Below are 22,943 nucleotides of genomic sequence, written 5' to 3'. Positions count from 1 at the left end.
CTGTGCCTTTGCTCAGCTGTGGTGGATAATGAGCTTCAATTTGATAAGTCCACTGGCAATACCGAATCAACTTGGATGAATGGGGGCTGGCCTCGATGCCTCATAGAAGTATTATGTCATTTATGGTACCCACAAATCCTTTGGGAGGTCTTTATTATCCTGATGGTGTCATTCTGGGTCTTCTGTTCTTATCTTGTTCTGCCAGAGTGAGTCTCATGTCTGAAGGGCTAGAAACTTGCAGTAAAAAGTAGGCATTTGGCTTTTGCTTAGAGATAACATGTGTTGATAAAGAATGGGTGTTAAAAGTTGGAAACACTGAAGTTGATGATTGACGTTTAGATTAGTTTAGAAGCACCTCCTACCCCGTTATACTGACTTAATTTCTGAAACATGAGTTTTATCTTGGGTTTCAAACATTTCTTCTTTGACTAGCTTCAGAAAAGGCTTATTAATGTTTTTGTCTTGTAAGATTCTGCTGAGATTCGTTTTTGTCAGCCCTGGCATTTACCAGAGAAACAAAAGAGTGTCAGTTTGGTTTTCCATCACCCCACACAGGAGACTTCTTAATTGTGTCACTGATGGATATGCACTGTTAAACAAGCCTTACTGTTGGCCAGCTCACTGAGGAGTTCTGTGGTAGTGTGACCCCGCCCCAGCTACCAACACTTACGCTTGTAGTACTTGGAGTTTTCAGTGTATTGTGTTAAAACAAACTTCTAATTCTGGCTATTTTTCTTTTCAACTTTAGGCCTAAAATTGGAAGTTCTATTTTTATCCAACATATCCTAGAAAAGTCACCAGTGTTGCTATTCTCTTGCTACCCAAATATCCTGACTGGGCCTGGGGGTGGGGAGAGCAAGAGCCGGCTGTCTCATGTGGCTAAGCAGAATGTGTGGGCCTGCCTGCCAGCCACTGGAGGTGGAATCTGCTCTTTGCTTCTTGGCAAGTATGTCTGGATTTGGAAGCTTTGTTTAAGACTTTAGCTCTTGGCCTTTTCTTGCTGCCATATGCAGTAGACCTCATTGTTTCTAGGGGATTTGAAGAGACAGAGCTGTTTTGTCCTCTCCTCTTACTGTCTTTGACAGGATACATGCTTTAAGTAAAATAAGTCAGAAGGCACTCTGTCATCAGTGAAATTTCTTTTCTTTTCTTTCCTTTTCTTCCCTTTTCCTCCCACCCTCCCTCCTTCTCTCTCTCTCTCTCTCTCTCTCTCTCTCTCTCTCTTTCTTGTTCATTTTTTTGAGACAAGGTCTCTCTATAATCATAGCTGCCCTGGAACTCACTATGTACACCAGGCTGGCCTTGAACTCATAAAGATCTTCCTGTCTCTGTCTCCTGATTAAAGGTGTGCCCCGACATGCCTAGCATTGTTGAGTTTTTTGCAAATAACATAACGGGAGCAAATATCTTAAGAACTGTAAAATGGCATGTTTTAAGTAGCTGATTCTCTATCTTAAAAAGCATATGTAGTATTCAAAGCAAGGATCCTAGTCCCAAAACTCTTTAAATAAGATGCTTTCACACATGAGCCAGGGAGGCTACCCAGTCCTTGAACATTGCCATCAGGTCTTCATATCGTATGACTGTGGCTTCAATTAACTTTTGGGCTTGCACCTTTGGTATGAGAAGTGGCAGGAATGATTTCTGTGAATAATGTGATACATTTCCCTCCTTCAAGGGAGTGAGGTATATGGATCAGAAGAGACAGATGGACCTTCATGTTTTCAGCCTCAAATTCTGGATTTCACTATAGGAGGTGAAAATTAGCTTATGGAGTGAAGAAATGGAGTCATATTACTACTGGATGGGAAGCTATTTGTATCACATTATTTGAGAAACTGATGAGGTAGAAAATAATTGAAATAAGATAACCCCCACCCTTTTTTTTCAGAGAAGGTGATAAGTACTGTAGGGAAAGAGGTCTGGTAGCTGGTCTTTTACTACTTCCTGGGTTCTTTTTCACACCTTTATCTCCCCCCCCCCCTTTTACCCCCATCCCCTAAATAGGAGAGAAAGAAGGATAGAGGAGAGAACGAGATAATCTAATTTTGTTCCTTTTGTGTTTTTCTTTGAGCATGACTTCTAACTGTAGCCAAACTCCCCGGCTGCCTCTTGGGGCCTAGCATTTATGTACCCTCTGAAAAGTTTCCAGAATTCCAAATGTCACACAATCTCAGAAACCATCTGCAGCTGGTAAATTTCATGCCTCTGCTAGAGCATGAGGCAAATCACAATAGTCAGTTGCTACTGTCAGTTTGAAGCAGCCCCATATCCCCATGCCTGGGATTAAAATGAAAAACACTTTCTTATAAAAAATTGAAAAAGTTTGAAAATTCCAGGATTGTCACCACAGTGTCTCAGAGAAATATGGCTTTAAGAGCCAGTTCTTAAGAAATGAAATTGAGTTCTGTATCCATAGGATTCAGTTCCCCTTGTTTGTTGATATCATTTCATCAGAATTGGTATAAATAACTATGAGTTGTTAGGCGTAATTGCACTAGGGCAAGAGCTAAGCATTCCTGACTCATCATATGTTAGTTCAGTAAAGTGACAGACCAGTGCCTTGTGTAGCATGAGCACTTACTATCTGTCTTAGTTACTGTGCTGTTGCTGTGAGTAGATACCATGATCATGGCAACTTATAGAAGAAAGCATTTATTTGGAACCTTGCTTATAGTTTCAGAGGGTTACTCCATGATTATGGCCAGGGAGCAAAGTGGCGGATGTCAGGCATGATGTTGGAGCAGCAGCTGAGAGCTTACACATGATCTGTAAATTATAGACAGAGACAGAGAGAAACTGAGACTGACTGGGCCTTGTGGGTGTTTGAAACCTCAAAGCTCAACCTCAGTGACACACCTCCTCCAGCAAGATCACACCTCCCAATTCTTTCTAAATACCTAACTGGGAACCAAGCATTCAAATACTGCCTATGACAATATATCCAAATATATAAGCCAGACTATTTTTATCCAGACTACCACACTATCAGTGGTTTATCAGCGGGTATATAACAAACACTTTCTGTGTGCCTAAGAACTGAGGAACACAGGATATAATTTGTATTGTTTGGGGGATAGATAAGTCAACAAATGAGACTCTTGGAGAATAAAAACCAGTCTAGTGATACAAGCCTGTAATCCTAGCACTTTGAATCTGAGGCAGGAAGATCATGAATTCAAGGTCAGTCTGGACTCTAATTATATCTATAAAAGCAAACCAAAACACCAAAGCAGCTGGGCATGGTGGCACATGCCTTTAATTCCAGCACTGGGGAGAGAGAGGCAGGCAGGTCTCTTGAGTTTCAGGCCAGCCAAGACCTTGTTTCAAGAAGCAAAACAAAACAGAAACAAGCAAATAACAAAGCAAAACAAATGAAAATCTAAACCATCAAAATGAAGAAAGCAAAAACAAGCAAACAGACAAACATAAATGTCCCAGATAGAGCAGAATGCCATATAACTTGGTTGACTCCATCTCAGTATTTGAGGCACTGGTACAAGTGCTCTTCTGATTTCCCCAAGACTTCAGGTGAGAAGACGGAAGTGCAGTGTTTGATGGAGAGCTGGGGAGGCCTAGAGCTGTAGGCCCAGCTATTTTTTCTTACAAAGCATGTCCCATTCTTCCTAGAAGGCACATGTGGGACTTCAGGGGTAGCTGAAGGAGCTGTAGTAGTTGTACTGCTGATTTTTGAGTAAAAACATTGAATGTGATTGAAGTACATGCAAAACTGAGGACAGTTCAGAAAGTTGATTGCAACTCTTTGAACCCTCTGTTACTAGATGCAAAATGAGCATGTGTTTATGTGTGCGGTTTATTCTGGGCCTGTAGTTGCCTTCAGGCTGTCAAATGTATCAATGACCAGAAGGAAAGCTTTTGGATCTACTGTTTGCCTTAGAATTTTCTAAAATAAGACCTGTCAGGGCAACCAAAATAGGCAGTGCTGCATTGACCCTTAGGTGGTATCAATTCGGGCAGGACAGAAAATAGGCAAGAACGGAGTAGCCTCCTTGTTTTTATTATTGTTGTTTGAGACAGGGTCTCACTCTATAGTCCTGGCTAACCCTGAACTCACAGAGATCCACCTGCCTCTGTCTTCTGAGTGCTGGGATTAAAAGCACATACCACCACTCCCAGCAAGAGATACCTTTGCAAAGCTTGCAGTAACTTGTTGCTTATTGCTTTTCATTGTATGTTGGACACTATTTTGATAATAGTATCTGATTATCTGTATACATGTTAACGTATCCATGTGCCATATAAGCAATGTGTATCTACATGCACACATATATGGATTATATATAACCCTTATAGAAGTATATAATAAAGACAGCCATACTTTAGTCTCTATCTTAGAAACCTGAATTCTTCCTAAATTGGCTCTTAGCACTTAAAGGGAAATTGTTGGGTAATTGAAACCAAGAACTCTGGTCATGTGTAGTTTTTCAGTTTCATAGGATGTGGTTTAGATCAAATACCTTTTGAGCTAGAAGAGGATTGGTCATGTCATTACTGTGCAAAGGCTTCTTGAAGACTTTGCTGTCCATTCTATCACATTGTGCTTGGAGTGTAGGAGGTGGGTGTCCTCCTTGAGAACATGAAGATGAGACAGAATGTTTCCACAATAGAAAGCAAGAGCAAGTACTCTAACTGTATTTAGAGGAGGGATAGGATAGTTCTTTTAGCTTGTTAGTCATGCCACCTTATATAAATAGTATCCTAATGGCTCGCCTAATTGTAATGGAATTTGACAGCATTCATGGTCCAGGAAGGTACCATGACATATTGAGTTGAAACTGAGGCCTTGTAAACTGGTCCAGGAATATGAATCAGTAAGTCTAAGCATTGGATCTTCCTTTCTGGGCTGCTAAGGTAGGAGATCTGAGAAGTGTTAACTGTCTTTGTGAGAACTCTTTCCGTTGTGATACAAGCTGACATCTGGCAAAAGTAAAAGGGAATTCATTGACTGGCGTGTTCATGAAGATTAGGTTTTGATCTCCTTTCCTGAAGCCATTGGATTCAGGCTGTAAATGTCTTCAAAACCCAGTTTGTTACTTCTCAGTATTGCTTTCCACCTAAGAATCTCATTCTTGAGTTCTGTATGCATTAGATTTGAAACTCACCTTCTTTGAGAGTCATCTTCTTCCATAGGCATTTTACTTTCCCTGCTCATTCTGGTATGGTGACCATTTTGAGTGCTAAATTTTTTTCTGGTTGGCCTGGGTACCTGTGTACCCCTGATAATAAGTCATTGAAGCCAGGAGCATGTAGGCAACATATGTGCCCAAGTCACATGTTCCATTATGAATCCCGCACACACACAGTCTTATACCGGAAGTTAATTAGAGGGGTGGGGATTACTTGTGAAACTTGGGTAATTATCTGATAAAGAGGCTAGATGGTTTGGAAATTTACATGGTTCTAATACATTTTATAATGTCCTTTGATTCTGTCTATAGCTCAAAAGTCCATATGACAGGTCTGTGGTGTAAATGCAATCCATTCGCTGCTTCCAAGGGTCCACAGTCCCTTGTATAAATGAGTCACTGGTTTTGGTTAGTTCAAATCTCAATCTAGTCCAATCTCAGCTAGACTTTCAGCCCAGTGCTAAAAGGATGAGGACTCAATAGATTTTTCAAATGTACCATCTATTTTTGGAGGGTGGAAAGGGTAAGGTTTGTTTAATTCTTAAAAAATACATTGAAGAAACTTAGATGAAATTGAAGGATGATTATTTCAGCCTCTTGTTTCTTGTCCTGTTGTTTAACAGCTATTAATTGTTGTGCTCAAAGTCAAGCTGATACTTCTTTACTTGCTGCCTGTGTATTTTTTTTTTATTTGTCTTCCATGCTTCTGGAAAAGGTGGTAGTGTTGTTCAGTTTTGTTGTAAGGGAAATTGAATTAGTTGGTAATATGATATGTTGAAAGTATGTATCAATTGCTAGAAATTTTTACATAAAATGTTTTTTATATAATCTTTGATCCATCAATTTCTCTTCTTGGGATTTATTCCCAGGAAATAATTATTAATGTTCTGGTTTTTAACTTTATTTTCTACTTATTACCCTAGCATGTCTATAATAGTGAATTACAGGAAACAAGTTAGCATCTGAGAGTAAGAAATTAAAACAACAAATCAGTGTCTGATCATTGAGATAGTAAGCTGTTTACAGTGTTTTAACACAGGGACTCTCAGTCTCTCTGCTCCTTCTGGAGTACAGTATCAGAATTTTGACAGATTGAATAGTAGGATGTAAATAGCCTTATGGATTATATGTGAACTGTCTGGAGCATTAACAGTGATAACAATATTTAATTTTTTTGTAGGGATTAAGCTCAGCCAAGTAATGTCCTTCCATGCAAGCTTGGAGACCTGAGTTTAGAAACCTCAGAACCCGTGTTTAAAAAACAAAAATCAAAGAGTAGGGCCATCAAAATGGCTCAGCAAGGTAAGAGTGCTTGCCACCAAAGCCTAATGGCCTAAGTTTGATTCCTGAACCCACAGTGGTGGAAAGAATAGAATCAACTCCCATGTACACGACGTATGCACACATGAACTCAACAGGTAAATAAATTTTTTTTTAAAACCACAGCAAACATGTATGGTGGCATGTGTGTCTAATCCTTGATCTAGGGAGAAGATAGGCAGGTCCAGGGTCTCACTGTCTAGCTTCCTTGATCAGCCCAAGGCAGGGAGAGACCCTGTCTGAAAACAAATGGTTTGGAGAGATGGCTTAGTGGTTAAGAGTATATACTGCTCTTGAAGAGAACCCAAGTTCTGTTCTCAGTACCCATGTCAGGCAGTTTCCAATGGACTATAATTCCAGTTTAATGAGATTTGACACCCTCTCCATGCTAACTTAAATTCACATGCACATACCCTCACACAGACACATATGCATACACATAAAAAAAATCTCAAAACCCAGCCATCCAAACAAAAACAAGGTAGCTAGTGCCTGAGGAGCTCATGTGAATGAACATGCATATACGCACTCCCTGTACGCTTGCTAGCACACATAATTTTTTTGAGATGGAAAGATGTTTATGAAAAATGTTGAGTGGAAATAGCTACAAAATAGGATGCTCTATATGACTTATTTGTTTATAAGTTTAATGTTTATATTACATGTATGTATGTTTGTGTGTGTGTGTCTGTGTGAGATCTGCATGTGCTTACTAAAACACCCAAAGTATATTTGTTAGTTGGCATTCTGGAAAAATTCATACATACATGTGCCTATGTTCTCTCTCTCTCTCTCTCTCTCTCTCTCTCTCTCTCTCTCTCTCTCTCTCTCTCTCTCTCTCACACACACACACACACACACACACACACATACACACAGACTTGTAATTTGTTGGGGGAGGGGGTTGCTTTGCCTCTTTTGCTCCCAAGTAACAACAAGGCGTTTCTACACCTACTCTAACCCATTTTAGCTCCCAAATAAATGACACAGAGATCTGGTATTTTTAATAACAAACTACATGCACTGTGCTGGGCAGGTACTCGTCTATTCTACCCCTCTCTGGCTGCCTACTTCCCAGCCATGTGGTCCTTTAGCCTTAGTCTGAGTCCTGCCCTGGCTCACTCTGTTACATGTGTGGCCTCGTGGCTGCTCTCTCATCAAGACCTCATGGTAAATCCTCATGGTTCTTCTTTTTCTTGGTCTTTCTCCTCTGAGATCCCCCACTGGGATTCTCTGCTTCTGCCCAGTTTATTGGGTGATCAGCCCTTTACTAACCAATTAGAGGTGATGGAAAATGATTTTTACAGAACATTGAGACTGGAGATGGTTGGCAATGCCAGCATCAGAACTACAAGATGTCTGGGCCTAGAAATCAGCATCTGAATACACAGTGCACAAAGCCATCCTCCAACACAGACTTACTTGCATTGTCTGGACTTTGTAGAATTAAGTTTATAGTACTTTTGATTTGGCAGTAGTCATGGATGTTTCTGAAGAGGTTACTGATGTGGTTGAAAGGAGGAATTCTTTTACTGTGCAGGTCTTTTTTGTCCCTTTTTTTTCCTGTCTGCTAGCATTAGCAGTCAGCTTCCATCATGGGCCTCTAGGAAGAAGTTGGTATGTGTGGTTTTATAATGGATTTAGATTTTCTTTATAAAGAATGAGGAAGCATTGGGAAATTGATCACTTACCATGTGATGAACTTGAGGCTTCCTTAGAAGTCACATGACTAGAAACCACAACTGTGCACTTGTGATCATTTAAGTATCCCTTTAAGGCATTTGCAATAGTCATTTCTCCTCGCCGCCACCCCCCGCCCCCTTTGGTTTGTTTTTTTTTTTTTTTTCCGAGACAGGGTTTCTCTGTGTAGCCCTGGCTGTCCTGGAACTCACTCTGTAGACCAGGCTGGCCTTGATCTCAGAAATCCTCCCAAGTGCTGGGATTAAAGGTGTGCGCCACCACTGCCGGCCATTTATCTATCAGATTCTTTCCTCATTTTTGACTCATTTCACAGTCTGCTTTCTTGCCTTTTACTAAATGCAAAAATGTAATCTTATCTTCAGTAAAGTATTTTTCTAAACTTCTTAGAAGGTGACCAAAAAGTGAACCGTTCCTGTGTGAATCAGATGTTTGAGGACTAATTAGCTATAATCAGCTAATTTCTGGGTGGCAGTTACCCATATGCTTCCGACCTGGAAGCAGGGAATTAATGTCTAATCAGTAGTTGACTTTCAGCAAGGTCTACTGAGGTGCCATTCCAAGAAAGCAAACAGACCACACACATAGACGTGTTGTAGCAGGCATGCATGCCATTTTTAGTTCCAGGAAGTACAAACCCACAACTGCCTTCTGCCTTTAAACAAGGAATGAGTTGGGAAAACTGAGGGAGAAACAAAGGAGTGACAATTTGAGTCTGAAATGTCCCCTGCAGGTTCATGTGTTTTAATATTTGATGACTTGGGAGGTTGTGGAACCTTTGGGACCATGGCCTTGCCAGCAGAAGGTGGTCTCTGGGAGTGAGGTTTCAAGGTGATGAGTGCTCTGGATTCCAGTCTAACTTCTCTGCTTCCTCAACTGCCATTTTGTGAGGAGCTGCCTACGCACATCCTGCTGCAGTGGCGGACTGACCACATCTTCTGGAACAGCCAACATAAATCTTTGATCCCATTAAGTTCCTTCTTTAGGTAGTTGGTAACACCAATTAGAAAAGTAACAGTAAAGTGGCCAACCTAGAAATCCACTGCCTCCCAATCATGCCCCCTTTTCACATGTTTAGGTAGGTAGTTAGACTTACTTTAAAATAGTTGTAATGAGGGGGGAAAAAAGCAAAAAAGTTCACTGTGGACTCGTGATAGGAGAAGGCATAGTTTTGGTTATTTGGGGTAAGCATGCAACTCAGTTCTAAAGCCTAGAGACCAAAATACTTCATTATTTTGTGTTTGAAAAATTATGTGGTATGTGTCTGTGTTGGCTTGCTTGTATTTGATAAGTAGCCCTCAGACTAGCTATACTGGCTTCAGTCCTCAGGCCTTAATTCATTCATATATATATACACACACACACACACACACACACACACACACACACATATATATATATATATATTCTTACTAGTATCTAGTCATTGACTTAGGGGATGGATTCTGAATGAGTTTGTCATTGTGTGGATGCCATTAGTATCCTTACACATAGGTCATTCACTTCATGTGGTATCTTGATGCAGTCAGGGGACATGGTACATGTGACATGTATGAACTTGCTTCCAGGGTCACAGCATGTCGTTTTACAGCAACCTTTCAACAACAGGAAAGTAGATTCATTGATGGTATGTAGCCATAATGTAACTGTGTTATTAAAATGTTATATTCTGTACATAAGTGTATGTGCTGTGTGTACTTTATACAGATGGCAGTATAGGGTGCTTATCTGTGTCCACAGCATTGGGGTGGCTGTGTATGCACTAAGAACTGTGTAATAATCTTATGGGATCACCATTGTGACTATAGTTCATTACTGATAGAAACCTCATTATACAGGATATGATTGTATTTAAAGTGTGACACCTAATGGCCAGTGATAAACTAATAAAAGCAAAGAAACGGTTTGGGGACAAGCTGGATGGCGTTAGTCATGTGACTCAAGGTTATTTCCTAGAAATATAATTAGTGCATATATTTCCTTTTTACAAATATTGTATCTTTCCTTCCTTCATGCGTCTTTCCTTTTGTGTTTCTGAGATTGTTTGGCGTAGCAAGTCCTACCCAGTTCTAACTGGAGCTGCAGTTTTAGCTGGCTAGTATAGGGCATTTTAGGACAAAGACACTGTTAGAAGCATGGGCATAGAAACAGACGGGTCTTGTTTGTTTTGGCAGAGGGAACTGCTTTCCCCACTAAGTAGCTCTGGTAACACCTAATCTCTGAAGGTGATCTTCTTCAAGCCTAAGTTCCAAGTGAGAGGAGCAATCCATCAGTCTTTCCTCATGATGTATGCAAGTTTCTAGAAGTTGTTTACAGTTGGATACTACCCATTTTTCAGCCTTTTTTGTAAAGGTCACTCAGAACCTGTAAGCTGCCAGGTGGGACTAGGAGTCTCTGTGCTCTTGTCTAGAGACTCCCTAGGGCTTAAAGGATGGCTTCAGCTAGCATGGTTGCCTCAATTTCCAACTACTGTCGAAAAACTGAGGATTTCATATACTCTGGTTCTGGTCGTCAGTGTTTGATAAGAGGTAAGAACATGGACTAAGCTAGCTCGACAAACATGTTATATGGGAATGCCAGTGTTGGTAGCTTCTTGCTGCAAAATAGACTAACTCTAGATGGGAACAAGATGGAGAAGGACACTGGGTTGGTTGCTTAAGACAGTCTTAGGGCAGATCTGACACTCTGCAGACATGTTTTTAGTATCCACCTACCTGTTTCATAAGGCTGTTCCTCGGGGTGGCAGGCTCCCTATCAGCAGCCAACACAGCATTCCTCTGAGCAAGCTTTTTGACCTAACTACCTACAGCAGAGAGCCAGCTTACTCTGGGCTGCTTCCTGGGTTGCAGGGGGTTGGGAGTGGGACATAGCTGCTTACCTCCAGTCAAGGTCTTATTGCTGACCCTGAAGAGTTCAAACTAAAATGAAGAAGGAAAGGGAAGTGGAGTCACCTGTTTTTCTCCTTGCAAGAAAATTCATTATGATAGGAGTAAAAAAATTTCTTGTTTTCAGAGAGTTCCAGATTAGAACTGCAGTTTCTTTTGAATGGCAAAAATGTGAAGGTAGCCCCAGAATATTATATTTTGAAAAGACAAGTGTAGAGCCCTTGTTTTAATGTTGGAGTCACAGAAATTCAGAGGCCAAGTGGTTTGTTGAAGGGACACATTACTTATGGAAGTCCTGGATGAGAGTCCAAGGTGTCCTTGGAATTTACTCTGCATAGAGACTCACCCCCTGGAATATATTTACGTGTGGATAAAGAACATTTTCTTCTTGGTACATCATCATCTTTCTATGGGGTCTGGCATGCCCTGGCATCATAGCAGAGAAGAGTAAGCAAGGCCATCAATAGAGATCAGAGAATGTGGAGTCAGACTGGTTACTTCAAGCCAACTCGCTGAATTTTATTCACTTCCTGCTTTTATAAAATGAAAAACTGTTATCTAACTTACAGAGACGTCATGAGTGAAGTGTAACAGTTCACATCAAGTGTGGGCGTTGTATGTGTGCATGTGAAAAGGTCAAAGGTCAATGTCAGGTGTCATTCTCCACCATATTTTCTGAGATAAGGTCTATTACTAAACCTAGAGCTTATTGATTCACTTAGACTGGCTGGCCGGCAAGCCCCAGGAAGCTTCCCTGTCTTCACTCCCCAGCACTGGGGATACATAGACATGGGTTACCACACCCAGCTTTTATGTGGTCGCTGGGGACCCAAACTGAAGTCTTCATGTTTTTTGTGGCTGGCACTTTACTATGGGCCGGTCTCCCCAGCTCCCTGTAATGATTTTCAGGATAGAGCTGTTACTATATGTTAATTACATGGACCAGCCATGCTGACCTTCTTTCCTGTCATTTAAGAACCCAAACAAGACCTCACTTTCTGTGTAATCTCACTGAAGTCCAGCAGGTTGATTTTATTTTGTATGCTATTGTGTAGTTTCCAAATATATAGAGCCTATCACAATTTATTTCTTAGGCTTGTTATAAAAGTGCAGCTGAAGCCCCAGCCAACAGTTAGTATCCTTCTGAGTCTCTATCAAGCTTTCTTTGCATTTCTTTTAGGTCTCCATTTTTTTTTTCCTGTCTTCATTTACACCAGGTCTCAGTGTGGGTTGATCCTCCACAGTGGGTTGGCTGAAAAACCAAGAGCAAGTCACTTGAAGACAGGTTTGCCTGGTTGTTACCTCATGGAACTACCAAAGAGATAGGCACAGGTGAAGCTAGAGTACCTCCAGGGACCCCATGCCTGTAAGGATTCCCCTGGGGTCTAGTAGTGTCTGCTTCAGGCCTGAGACTGGGGCTGAGCTGGGCAGGCAGCAAAGACTATCCTTAGGAATGGCAGCCAGGGCTGGCGAAGAGGAAAGAGGATTCCAGAGGCTGATGTGCAGAGAAGGGAGGGAAGAACGCAGAAGCAGCTGGTGCTAAGACTGAAGAATAGCTGGGGACTGATGTTGACCCATTGTAAGCTGAACAAAGTTGCTGTCTGGTAAATACATATCCAAAGGAGTATAAAGGCTTAGAATAGGTTCCCCAGTTATTGTATATGTATGAGTGGTTCCACCTCCTCCACTTATGTTTTCAGCCACCCCTCTCCCACCTCTCTTTGTCCTTGGCTCTGTTTGATCCATGTGTGCCACTGAGCTAAAGCAGGAGAGCTGTCACTTGGGAGACACACTTGATTTGCCATGATAGAGCTGGGCTGGCTACTGAAGGACAATTCCTTCAGTAAAGGAAGCTTTGGTCTGTCAGTGAGTGTGTGATACAGTAATAATAATGATTACAGAGGCGGACCCTTCACTGACTGCTTCTGTGTATCAGATGCATGGATTGTCTCATTTCTTCCACTCAACAGTCTCTGAAGTGCGGTAGAATAAGCTGGCGACAGGTTTGGTTAATAGTTGCCATCATTGTGATTCACCCAGCTTCTTGATAACTGGACTGTTTTCTCTCTTCCTAGATAGGCTTCTTGACCTCAGTGTGCTGCCATTTAGTTTCCTGGAACTCAATAATTATTTCAGAGAGCAATGTTTCTATGCTACTGTTATAATAACAGTATACAATATAGCAAATAGAAAGTGATATTCATTACTAATAATTGTGTTGTTTTTGTAAACTTGGCACTGGAATGTCTAGATTGTGCAGAGGCTGTCAGCAGGTGGCAGGGGAGGGAACACAGACACCTGGGAAGACGCTGTCATTAACTGAATGTAATTGCCTAGAAAGCTAAAGATCCTGTCTTTGCAGACCTATAGAGAAGGATGGAAGAAACAGGAAAGCCTGCCTCAGGTTACTAACAGGGTATGCATGGCTAGCAATTTAAAGCATTCATCAGGCATAGCTTGATTTTATTGAGGATCAATCACAAGGAAATCCCTTCCTATGGAGAGTCCAATTCTCTATGTGTTGGGGTTTTAGAGCTTTTGAATATGGTCAGTGATGGGGCATAAGACTGTTTTTATGTTTTGAGTCTCACTATGAAGTTCAAGTTGGCCTTGAACTCATAGAGATCCACCTGTCTCTGCCTCCTAAGTGCTGGGATTAAACACATGCCTGGGCTATTGTTATTATAATTTTAAAATTTTTTTATTATTATTAGTGAGTATGTGTGTGTGTGTGTGTGTGCATGCACAGACAGTCTGATCTTTATAGTGGTTAAAATCTGATATTCCGAGGTTGCTGTATCTGTTCCTCACCTCAGAGCCCATTCCTCAGTATGTTGTCCCATGGTGCCTTGACACATGTGGGCTCACTTACACAGGTCATGGTTTCTTGAACTAAACATTCCAGGTTCTGTTTGATTATGATGTTGGATAAGTTTACTATATGCGAGCCTCAGTTTTCCTGTCTTTAAATGGGGCTGTGGTGAGAAGGGCACATGAGCTAATGTTCTTAAAGTGCTTAGTTAGCATAGAGTTTGGCCCTGAATCAAATGCTCAGTAATTGATGGTTGCTGTTGTTAGCTAACAGCTAGTGAAACTTTGAAAGACTGAAGAAGGTTCTGCCAGCCTCTTAAACACAGGGCTGGTTGCTGTGACAGGGCCTGGAGAAACCCAGAAAAAGGGGAAATCAACAAGCAATCAAGGAACAGTACCCACTAGCAGAGAACATACTGGCTTCTGACTTGAGACCACTGCTTAATCCCACTGGAATGGAAACCTTTCAAAGAAAGGAGCCATGATGGGAGAAAGCCGACCTTCTGTCACTGGGCGATTGATCGTCTGTCCACATTGATTTTCCCTTCTTTCTCATCTGCTGAGTATGTTAAAAGCCTTCAGGTTTCAACTGGTTCCGCTGTATCAGGTCATCAGAAGATGCTTTACATGGAGGCACAGCAGAGTAAATGAGATTTGGGCCTCTATGGGAGTCCCATCTGTTCTGCCCTTACCTGCAGGCCTAGGCGCCAGGCTTTGGAGGGAGCTGCTGAACTGAAGCATCTGTCCAGTGGGGGTGGGGTGAGTGGCCAGGGTAGGTGGGTCAGATGCAGGGCAGGAAATCCTCTTACCTCACCCGGGTGCTGGGCCTCCTGCAGCAGGAGCTGAGCAGCAAACACTGGTGAGTCAGCCAGCCTGGGAATTAGTTGCCAGTCTGTGAGCATGTGGGATTTGTGTAAGTTTGGGCCTTTTGTTTCTTTCAGCAATCCAGTCTTTAGAAACACAAATCTGGAAACCAGACCCTCCACATGCTACAGTCTTTCTTGTTTGGAGATAATTCTGCTCGAACAGTTGCTTTTCTTGTACAATGGTCTCCAAGAATTAACCCCTTGCCTTTTGAGATTTGAATAGGTTTCACTTATGGCTTACTACATGCTCAGAGTATGAACTGCCTGTGAGAAGCCATGCTTGGGTCTGTCACTTTTCACAGTCAAAGCACTTTTAAGAGTTTCTTTGTGTGTTTTGTTTTGGTTTAAGCAAATTGAAACTGCCTTTCTTTTAAGAGCTTGTGTAGACATGTCTTTTGTTTCTAAGGGTGGAGAATAAGACACACCCTTATAGGAGTCTGCCTAACTACAGGAATGATTGTGGTTCCTTTTAGGTGACTATAGCTCTGCTTCCTTTTAGAGAGAATTCCTTTTGAAGATAACTCCAGTTTGTCTAGGCACTGTTTGGTGGAAGCTGTTTTGTTTATCTTTTATTTGTTTTTGTTTATTCAGCTTTTCTTAACAACTGCCCTTTGCCCTATTACCAGCTCTGAATTTGCACCATGAAGGGCCCTGAAGGCTCCTTAGGAGTGAGAGGCCCATGTCGGACTGACACTGATTTTTGTCTGGTGTCTGCTTTCTTTGCTACACTTCTGGCTCCTGATCCACATGCTCTAATAGTCAGTGGCTGTCATTGTTCTAACAGTTTGAAGAATTTTGCAAGTATTAAATTGTAAATGGATTTTCTACTATAACAAAATAGTTGATGGTTAAGAACAAGTTCTAAGTAGACAGTATTGGAAATTGCTTCTGCTTTTGTTCACAAATTTTTAGCAGTTCATATAAAAACATACTAACAAGTACTGCTCAATGTCAGTGTAGTCTTTTGATCCAACAGTTTTATCTCTTAGAGATTGTATTGGGTGTGGAGACACACCTAGGTTGGGAAACTACCTGGAGTTCAGGCTCCGTAGGTGGGTGGAACAGGGTGGAGCTAGGACAGTACACCTGTGTGAATTCAGAGACCCAGGCACATTGCACTTAGCTCTTTGGCTAGGGCCCTGCTTGTAGTTTTGACACTTCTTACTTCACCATTAGACTATTATGAGGTTACAGGTGGCTTGGATATAGCCTCTTATCTCTGTCCCACTAGAATCCAACTTGACAAACCTCCCTTACAAAGTGCAGGTCGGAGGTTACTTTGAGCAACATGAGTAACTCTGAAATAGCTACAGCACCTTATTGCTGAGGACTTGATGGAAGCTTTATCATGGAGTCCTGCTTTCCATTAATTTTCCTTATGCACTATAGCATCTGCTCGAGGGGAGGGAGGGAGGAGGAATGGCTGCAGTGAGGTGAGGCTCCTTTAACTCTGCTTGATTCCATCTATTACCATTATCATAGACTTAGCTACCTCTGTATTGTTCTGCTCAATTAGTTGCCATGGCTACCAGGCCAAGGTAATTTATCCTCTAAGGTGTTGCTTATGTTGTGCTGGAAGGAAAAGATTGTAGCAATCTTTGTTGAAATCTGAATGTGTAGGGATTAGGTATAGAACTAGATGATGAAGTTGTGGCTTAACTCAGGTCCAGATAACTCTTTGGTTTTTCGAGACAGGGTTTCTCTGTGTAGCCCTGGCTGTCCTGGAACTCACTCTGTAGACCAGGCTGGCCTCAAATTCAGAAATCCGCCTGCCTCTGCCTCCCAAGTGCTGGGATTAAAGGCGTGCGCCACCACCGCCCTCCTCAGATAACTCTTATGTGAAGGCAAAAGTTGACAAGATAGATTTCCTCTGGAACATTCTGTTAGAACTATAGTCTTTGATATGTTCTACAAATGAATCAGTCTCTTATTAAATTACGCCACCTTAAGGATTTTAGGAATTTCTCATGCTGGTTCTCCATATGCCCCCTAGCCACCATATCCAAGGGTAAGCATCCTACAGTGCTGACTTACAGGAGAGGTGATGGTGAGCTGGGGCAGAGTTCTCTCCCTTGGCTCATTGTTAGCTCAGTGAAATAGAGTGATCACTGGTGAGCAGTTCAGGGATACAGTGTCTATACCCCACTCCTCTGCCCAGAGGGTAACTGCTTTGTAATTTCCTTCTAGGCTGGCTGTCTCCTCTAACTGATGGCATGTTGAAGTACATGGGCCAGCGGCAGCGAGGGCATCTGATACAGAGGGGGCCACTCTAGAGGCCAGGCTACCACCACCATGGGCCAGTGTGTCACCAAGTGCAAGAATCCTTCATCAACCTTGGGCAGCAAGAATGGAGACCGGGACCCCAGCAGCAAGTCACATAGCAGGCGGGGCGCTAGCCACCGTGAGGAGCAGGTGCCACCTTGTGGCAAACCAGCTGGGGATATTCTTGTCAATGGGACCAAGAAAGCAGAGGCTGCCACAGAGGCCTGCCAGCTGCCAACTTCTTCTGGAGATGCTGGGAGGGAGTCTAAGACCAATGCTGAGGAGTCTTCCTTGCAGAGGTTGGAAGAACTATTCAGGCGCTACAAGGATGAGCGGGAGGATGCAATTTTGGAGGAAGGCATGGAGCGCTTTTGCAACGACCTGTGTGTTGATCCTACGGAATTTCGAGTGCTACTCTTGGCCTGGAAGTTCCAGGCTGCTACCATGTGCAAATTCACCAGGTTAGTCATAGATGCTTTCATGTCAAGAAGGGAGCAGAGGAGGACAGCTTGACATTGGATAATGGTACCAGCTCGGACAGAGCTGGGATGGCTTCACAGGTTTGGAGCAAGTGGTCCCCATCCCCTTTCTGGCCATTTTCTCTAAGTTTATGTGTTCTGAGTTGTAGTTCTAGTCCAGAGAACTCCCTAGGCTCTCCTAAGGAATTAATTTTTCTATCATGTATCTGAAACTTGTAGCAGAACTAATGAGTATATCTGCCTTGGTAGGTAAGACTCAGGGATTTATATCTCTGTAAAGCTTCCTTGTCTGATATGTGCTAGTCTTTGTTTTCCTCACAAAATAAAGTGCTACCTGATTGATAGGTCACATTTGGATTCATAAAAGCACTAAGAAGCAGTCCTAGTTACTGGGCACTGACCCTCTGCCTAAAATTAAATAAGGACTAAGCAATGTGAACCCTTTTGCTAAGCTGCTGCTCAGCCCCACTGACAGCTGCTCAGGACACGTTTCTTACTCCTTTACATGTCAGTGTAGTTGTTTATCTGTAGTCTGCTGGCACTCAGGTGTCCATAGAGTAACTGTCTCTGTGCTATACCTCTACCACTCTTGGAGTTCTCAGCTTGTTTCCTTAAGCCAGGCCTCTGTACAGTGAGGACAGCTGGCCCCAGTTATCAAGTAGCAGTTGCACGATCTGTCAAAGTTATAGTTCCATATTGGGGTTGTTTGTTTGTGTATAAGCACATGACAGGGTCATGGCAGACCATAGTTTAAAGAATGGACTTTATTTTATTTTTTTTTAAGTCAAGGTCTCACTATATAGCCCTAGTGGCCTGGAACTGGATATGTAGAGAGCAAGGTGCCCTCAAACTGCAGGTTCTGCCTGCCTCTTGAGTGCTGGGATTAAAGGTGTGAACCACCATTCCTGGCCTGGCAGAAGGAACTTTAAAACCCAGCTAATTTATATGACCTGCTCAATAGATGATATGCCTCACCTCCACAGTCCCTGAGATAATCAGTGTGAAACCCTGTTACAAACTACATGTTCAAAAGTACAGATGCAGCTGGGTGTGGTGATACCTGTCTGTAATCCCAGCCCCCAGGAGGCTGAGGCACAAGGGGAGAAAATTCAAGGCTAGGAGGGGCTACATAGTGAGGTCCTACCTCATAAAACAACAGAAACAAACGGAAATGGTTAAAAAAAATTTTTAACTACAGTTTTGGTAGTATGCATGTACATGTATGTGCGTGTGCACATGTGCCATGCTTTAAATGTGAAGGGGCCAGAAGACAACTTGAGGGAGTTGGTTTTCTTTACCATGTAGGATCAAAATCAGGTTATCATTCTTGGTGGCAAGTACATTTACCCACTGAGCCATCTTGCCATGCCCTGAAAGGCACATTTTTGTTGTTGGGTTTTTTTTTCATTATTTTATTGTATTTTAATTTTTTTATTTTATATTTTATTTTTATTTTATGTGTGTGGGTGTCCTGCCCACATTGTATATTTCTGATGTGCATGCCTGGTATCCTCAGAGGCAAAAAGAGTGTGTTATATTCCCTGGAACTAGATTTCTAGGCTGTTATGAGTTGCCATGTAGTTTGGGGGAATTAAACTGGGCCCTTAGTATCTATCTACCCACTCAGTTTAACTACCCACCTGCCTATCTACTTTTGAGGCAAGGTCTGATTATACAGCCTTAGCTGACCTTAGTAGACCAGGCTGGCCTAGAACTCAAGATCCCGGCTTTGCCTTCTGAGGGCTGCAGGTTGGGAGGATTAGCTGCTGTTACTGTGCTGTCTTGCCTCATCATACACTGCATCATTCTTACTTATTAATCATGCCTTTTCCTACCTGTCGCAGGAAGGAGTTTTTTGATGGCTGTAAAGCAATAAGTGCAGACAGCATTGACGGGATCTGTGCACGGTTCCCTAGCCTCTTAACAGAAGCCAAGCAAGAAGATAAATTCAAGGATCTCTATCGGTTTACATTTCAGTTTGGCCTGGACTCTGAAGAAGGGCAGCGGTCACTGCATCGTGAAATAGCCATTGCCCTGTGGAAACTAGTATTTACACAGAACAATCCTCCAGTATTGGACCAGTGGCTAAATTTCCTAACAGAGAACCCTTCGGGAATCAAGGGCATCTCCCGGGACACTTGGAACATGTTTCTTAACTTCACTCAGGTGATCGGCCCTGACCTCAGCAACTACAGTGAAGATGAGGCCTGGCCTAGTCTCTTTGATACCTTTGTGGAGTGGGAAATGGAGAGAAGGAAAAGAGAAGCGGAAGGAAGAGGTGCACTCAGCTCAGGGCCCGAGGGCTTGTGTCCAGATGAGCAGACTTAGCTGCTCTGTTCCAGGAGCAGCACTGAGGATCTGTCTGCCTGCTGCCCTGCAGCCAAGTGAGGAATCGGACCTTTCTGGAAATTACTGAAGATCCGGATATTTTCTACTTTACACCTTTCTCTGCCTTGTATTTGAAAGGGCTCTAAAATGCTGTATCATGTTTTAGGCACTTTCTTCATTTTTTTTTTTTTTTTTTTTTTGGGTTATTTTGGTTATTTCTTTTTTGGGGTAGGAAATCCTCCAAAATATTTGAACCTGGCTACATGTTGTGTACCTTTTTTTGAAGCCTTCAGATAGAATAAGCCTGCCATTTCTTGCACACTTTATTAGATTTGTTTTGTTTTTGTGGGGGTGGGGGGTATAGGCCCCGGGTTGGGGAGTGGGATTGTTAGGTTGAATTAACATTACAAAATGATACAGTGCCAGATCTCAGTTTTGCATATTTTTCAGGGCAGGTCTGTACTGTGTGTAGTGCTGTTTACATGGTTGAATTTAGGTTGTAATAATTATTTTAAAAGATTTACACAGATATGAATATAGCAGTGTTAACTGTTAGCCACATTGCATTAATTTCCAGACAGTTTGGAGCTCTTGGAGAGCCAGGGCCAAGGCCAGTCAAGAGCATTTGCAGTCTGACACCCACCCCATCCCTTTAAGCTAATTTATCCAAAGCCCTATCTCCCTCTTTTCTTGCTCATTCCTTCTTTGACCTATTGCATTTCACGGTTAACTTATCCATCATCATGCTGAACCTGTCAGTCAAGTGAGCAGTTTTTTGTTTTGTTTTGTTTTGTTAGGACACATTGTACTGAAAACCACTTAAGCATTGAATGCAGAGAAAGCAGTGCTACCTCAGTTTTGCTGGAAGTAGACTTCTTTGATAGTTTTCTTTGATGTTTTTGTATTTTCATGTCATAAGTGGAAATACTTCTTTTTTTCCCCTTTTTCATTTGCCTTGGAGCCAAAGTTTCCGTTCTGGGTGGTGAGAAGAGTGTGCCTGCCAGCCCGCTGACCTGAGGGAAGCTGCGGCGTAGAGCTCTGCTTCAGACTATGTTTTCTTCAGTTTTTGTTGAGCATCATTAGCTTACTTGTCTGGCAAGTGCAGAAGCCCGAGGCTGGCCTGAACTCTGCCAAACAAATCTTACCCGTGTATTGAATCATTAAATGTGTGCCCTCTCCCTCTCTGCTGCGCCCACGTTGTCACGTGACCCCCAGGAGTTATTTATTATCTCTGTTAATGTCACGCTCATTGGGGTAATGTGACTACTGTTGAGGTTTACATGACCCTCTTCTCCTTCCCTTACTCCCAGATATGTATATATACATATATAAGATATGTATATATTTTACCTTTATAAAATATATATATACACATATATGTATCTATATCCCTTTGTTTGTCTGCTAAAACTGGCCATGAAAGAGGGAGCTGCCTTCAATCTGTTTAAGAAGATGCCAGGGAGCATCATAAATGGAGGCTGTTGTATATTAATTTAGGTTTTTTTTTCACTGAAAAGAACATGAATAAATTTGCTTGCAGGAAGGAGGAACCAGTTCTCTAGACTCCATGCTCACTCTACAAGGCCAGCTTTGGCCGTGCTGCCACTGGGGCCTGAAGAGCTGACTCTGTCCTACCTGTTTCAGTAGAGGACCATCTTGATAATTTCCCCTTAAAAATATCCTCAAAAATGTACTGGAAGGTGGGTGGCAGGAGCTTGTACAGTTCAGCTTCCAACATTTCGGAACAGATTTAAAAGGGAATCTTTTAATAAATAAAAGTTACAAAAATATTTATACTCTTGATACAATGAAAAAGTGTCTATTAAATATTTGGAATTTTCTCCCTTGATTAGTCTGACCCAAATCCTGGATATATGTTTCTCAACCTGGGTAAGAATTGCATGCTTTGAGTTCTTCATGAGTCTTATAGCTCTGGGCACTTATCTTTATAAAGATGATTATTTAAGGAGATGACAGTCATATTTCCTAAAGTTGGTATTGACACAGGGAACATTTTTGTAAGCTTCACAATTATCCCTTGAGGGATGAGATGATGAAAATCAGCCAGACTTAAGATAGTGCTGGAAGGCCCAAGTGGCTGTTGGGCCAGCTGTGCCCCTTCTAGCTAGAATAAGACAAAGTCCTTGAGTAAGAATCCAGGAGCCCCGTAGTTTCTGAGGGCACAGCTACATTATAGCATTTGGATAAGATCTCATGTCGCCAGTTGTTCCTAATTCAGGATTAGGTAGAAGTCCAATGAGAGAAGAGGTGGTTAGATAGGACTTTCTGTCCCAGATAAGAAAGGGAATATGGCAGGGAAGTGCCAAGAGAGGAAGTCTGCCACAGGCTCCATGGACTCAAGGAACTAGATTCCTTCCCCACTGGGTAGAATTTTTTTAACTGCTCAGTTTCTTCAACCCCAATGCCTGTACCCCAACCCCCAGCCATTTAGAAATTGTGATTATATTTTTAATCATCTGTTGAGAAACCACAGAAAGGAACAGTCAGGGAGGGACTTTGGCTTCTCTATGCAGTAGTTTTGATTTGCCAATAGGTTCTCAGTGAGGTGTAAGGTTTGTAGTTAACACTTCTGGGAAACAAAAGCCTCTGTTTCACTCAGCCTCAGATAGACTTGCTGCTCATTGGGTGGATGAGCAGTGGCTGGGAGCCAACCTGCCCCTCTGCTAAGCTAGCTTTGTGACTCGGGTAATGTGAGGAGGTACGACATGTGGGTACCATTTTGGAATTCTACAATGTCTAAGCATTACTATACAGACTGAATATGTTGGGAATTGCTTACTTTGGGGAAGCAGACTTGAGTTTCCATGGTATTTCTTTAGCAAGCTGGTATGAGATAAAAAGTTACTTTATTGAATTCTTTCCCCCAGTCTTCCTTGCCAAACTTGAATGTATCATTCTTAATTACGCTTTACTGTACTTCTGGGGGTTGCCTCAGCAGCTCTCTCTTCACTGTGGCAGATGTGCCAACATGTGTGTTGGGTCCAGAAGTCTATATGTACCCATCTGATAAAGAAGTCTCCAGAGCTGGCTGAAAATCCAAATTTCAGCCAAAGCTTTGGGCCAAAGGAAAGGTAGTAGAAAATGTGCAAAGCAATACTGTTCATATTAGATGGACACAGTGAGGAA

The 22,943-nt window shown here is 42.2% G+C and overlaps 1 protein-coding gene across 8 annotated transcripts in view; it reads left to right on the top strand.

The window, feature by feature from the left end:
- Dcun1d3 (defective in cullin neddylation 1 domain containing 3) overlaps window positions 1-22,384 on the top strand; it is a 42,347-nt gene extending 19,963 nt beyond the window's left edge. For 5 of the 8 annotated variants that reach the window (XM_076941820.1, XM_034486457.2, XM_034486456.2 and 2 more), the window contains exons 2-3: window positions 16,915-17,450; window positions 19,313-22,384. In XM_076941820.1, coding sequence (XP_076797935.1) covers window positions 17,020-17,450; window positions 19,313-19,796 — 915 coding nt within the window. In that variant the 5' untranslated portion in view covers window positions 16,915-17,019 and the 3' untranslated portion in view covers window positions 19,797-22,384. Of the gene's footprint in view, window positions 1-6,327; window positions 6,566-16,914; window positions 17,451-19,312 lie in introns of those variants that run through there. The other 3 variants (XM_076941798.1, XM_076941809.1, XM_076941814.1) reach the window with 2 other exon arrangements.
- The last annotated feature ends 559 nt before the right edge of the window (window positions 22,385-22,943 follow it).

This window comes from Arvicanthis niloticus, chromosome 1 (genome assembly GCF_011762505.2).
Source record: "Arvicanthis niloticus isolate mArvNil1 chromosome 1, mArvNil1.pat.X, whole genome shotgun sequence".
Classification (NCBI taxonomy): Eukaryota; Metazoa; Chordata; class Mammalia; order Rodentia; family Muridae; genus Arvicanthis; species Arvicanthis niloticus.
The sequence above is the reverse complement of the archived record's forward strand: the minus strand, read 5'-3'. Positions and strand labels throughout refer to the sequence as shown.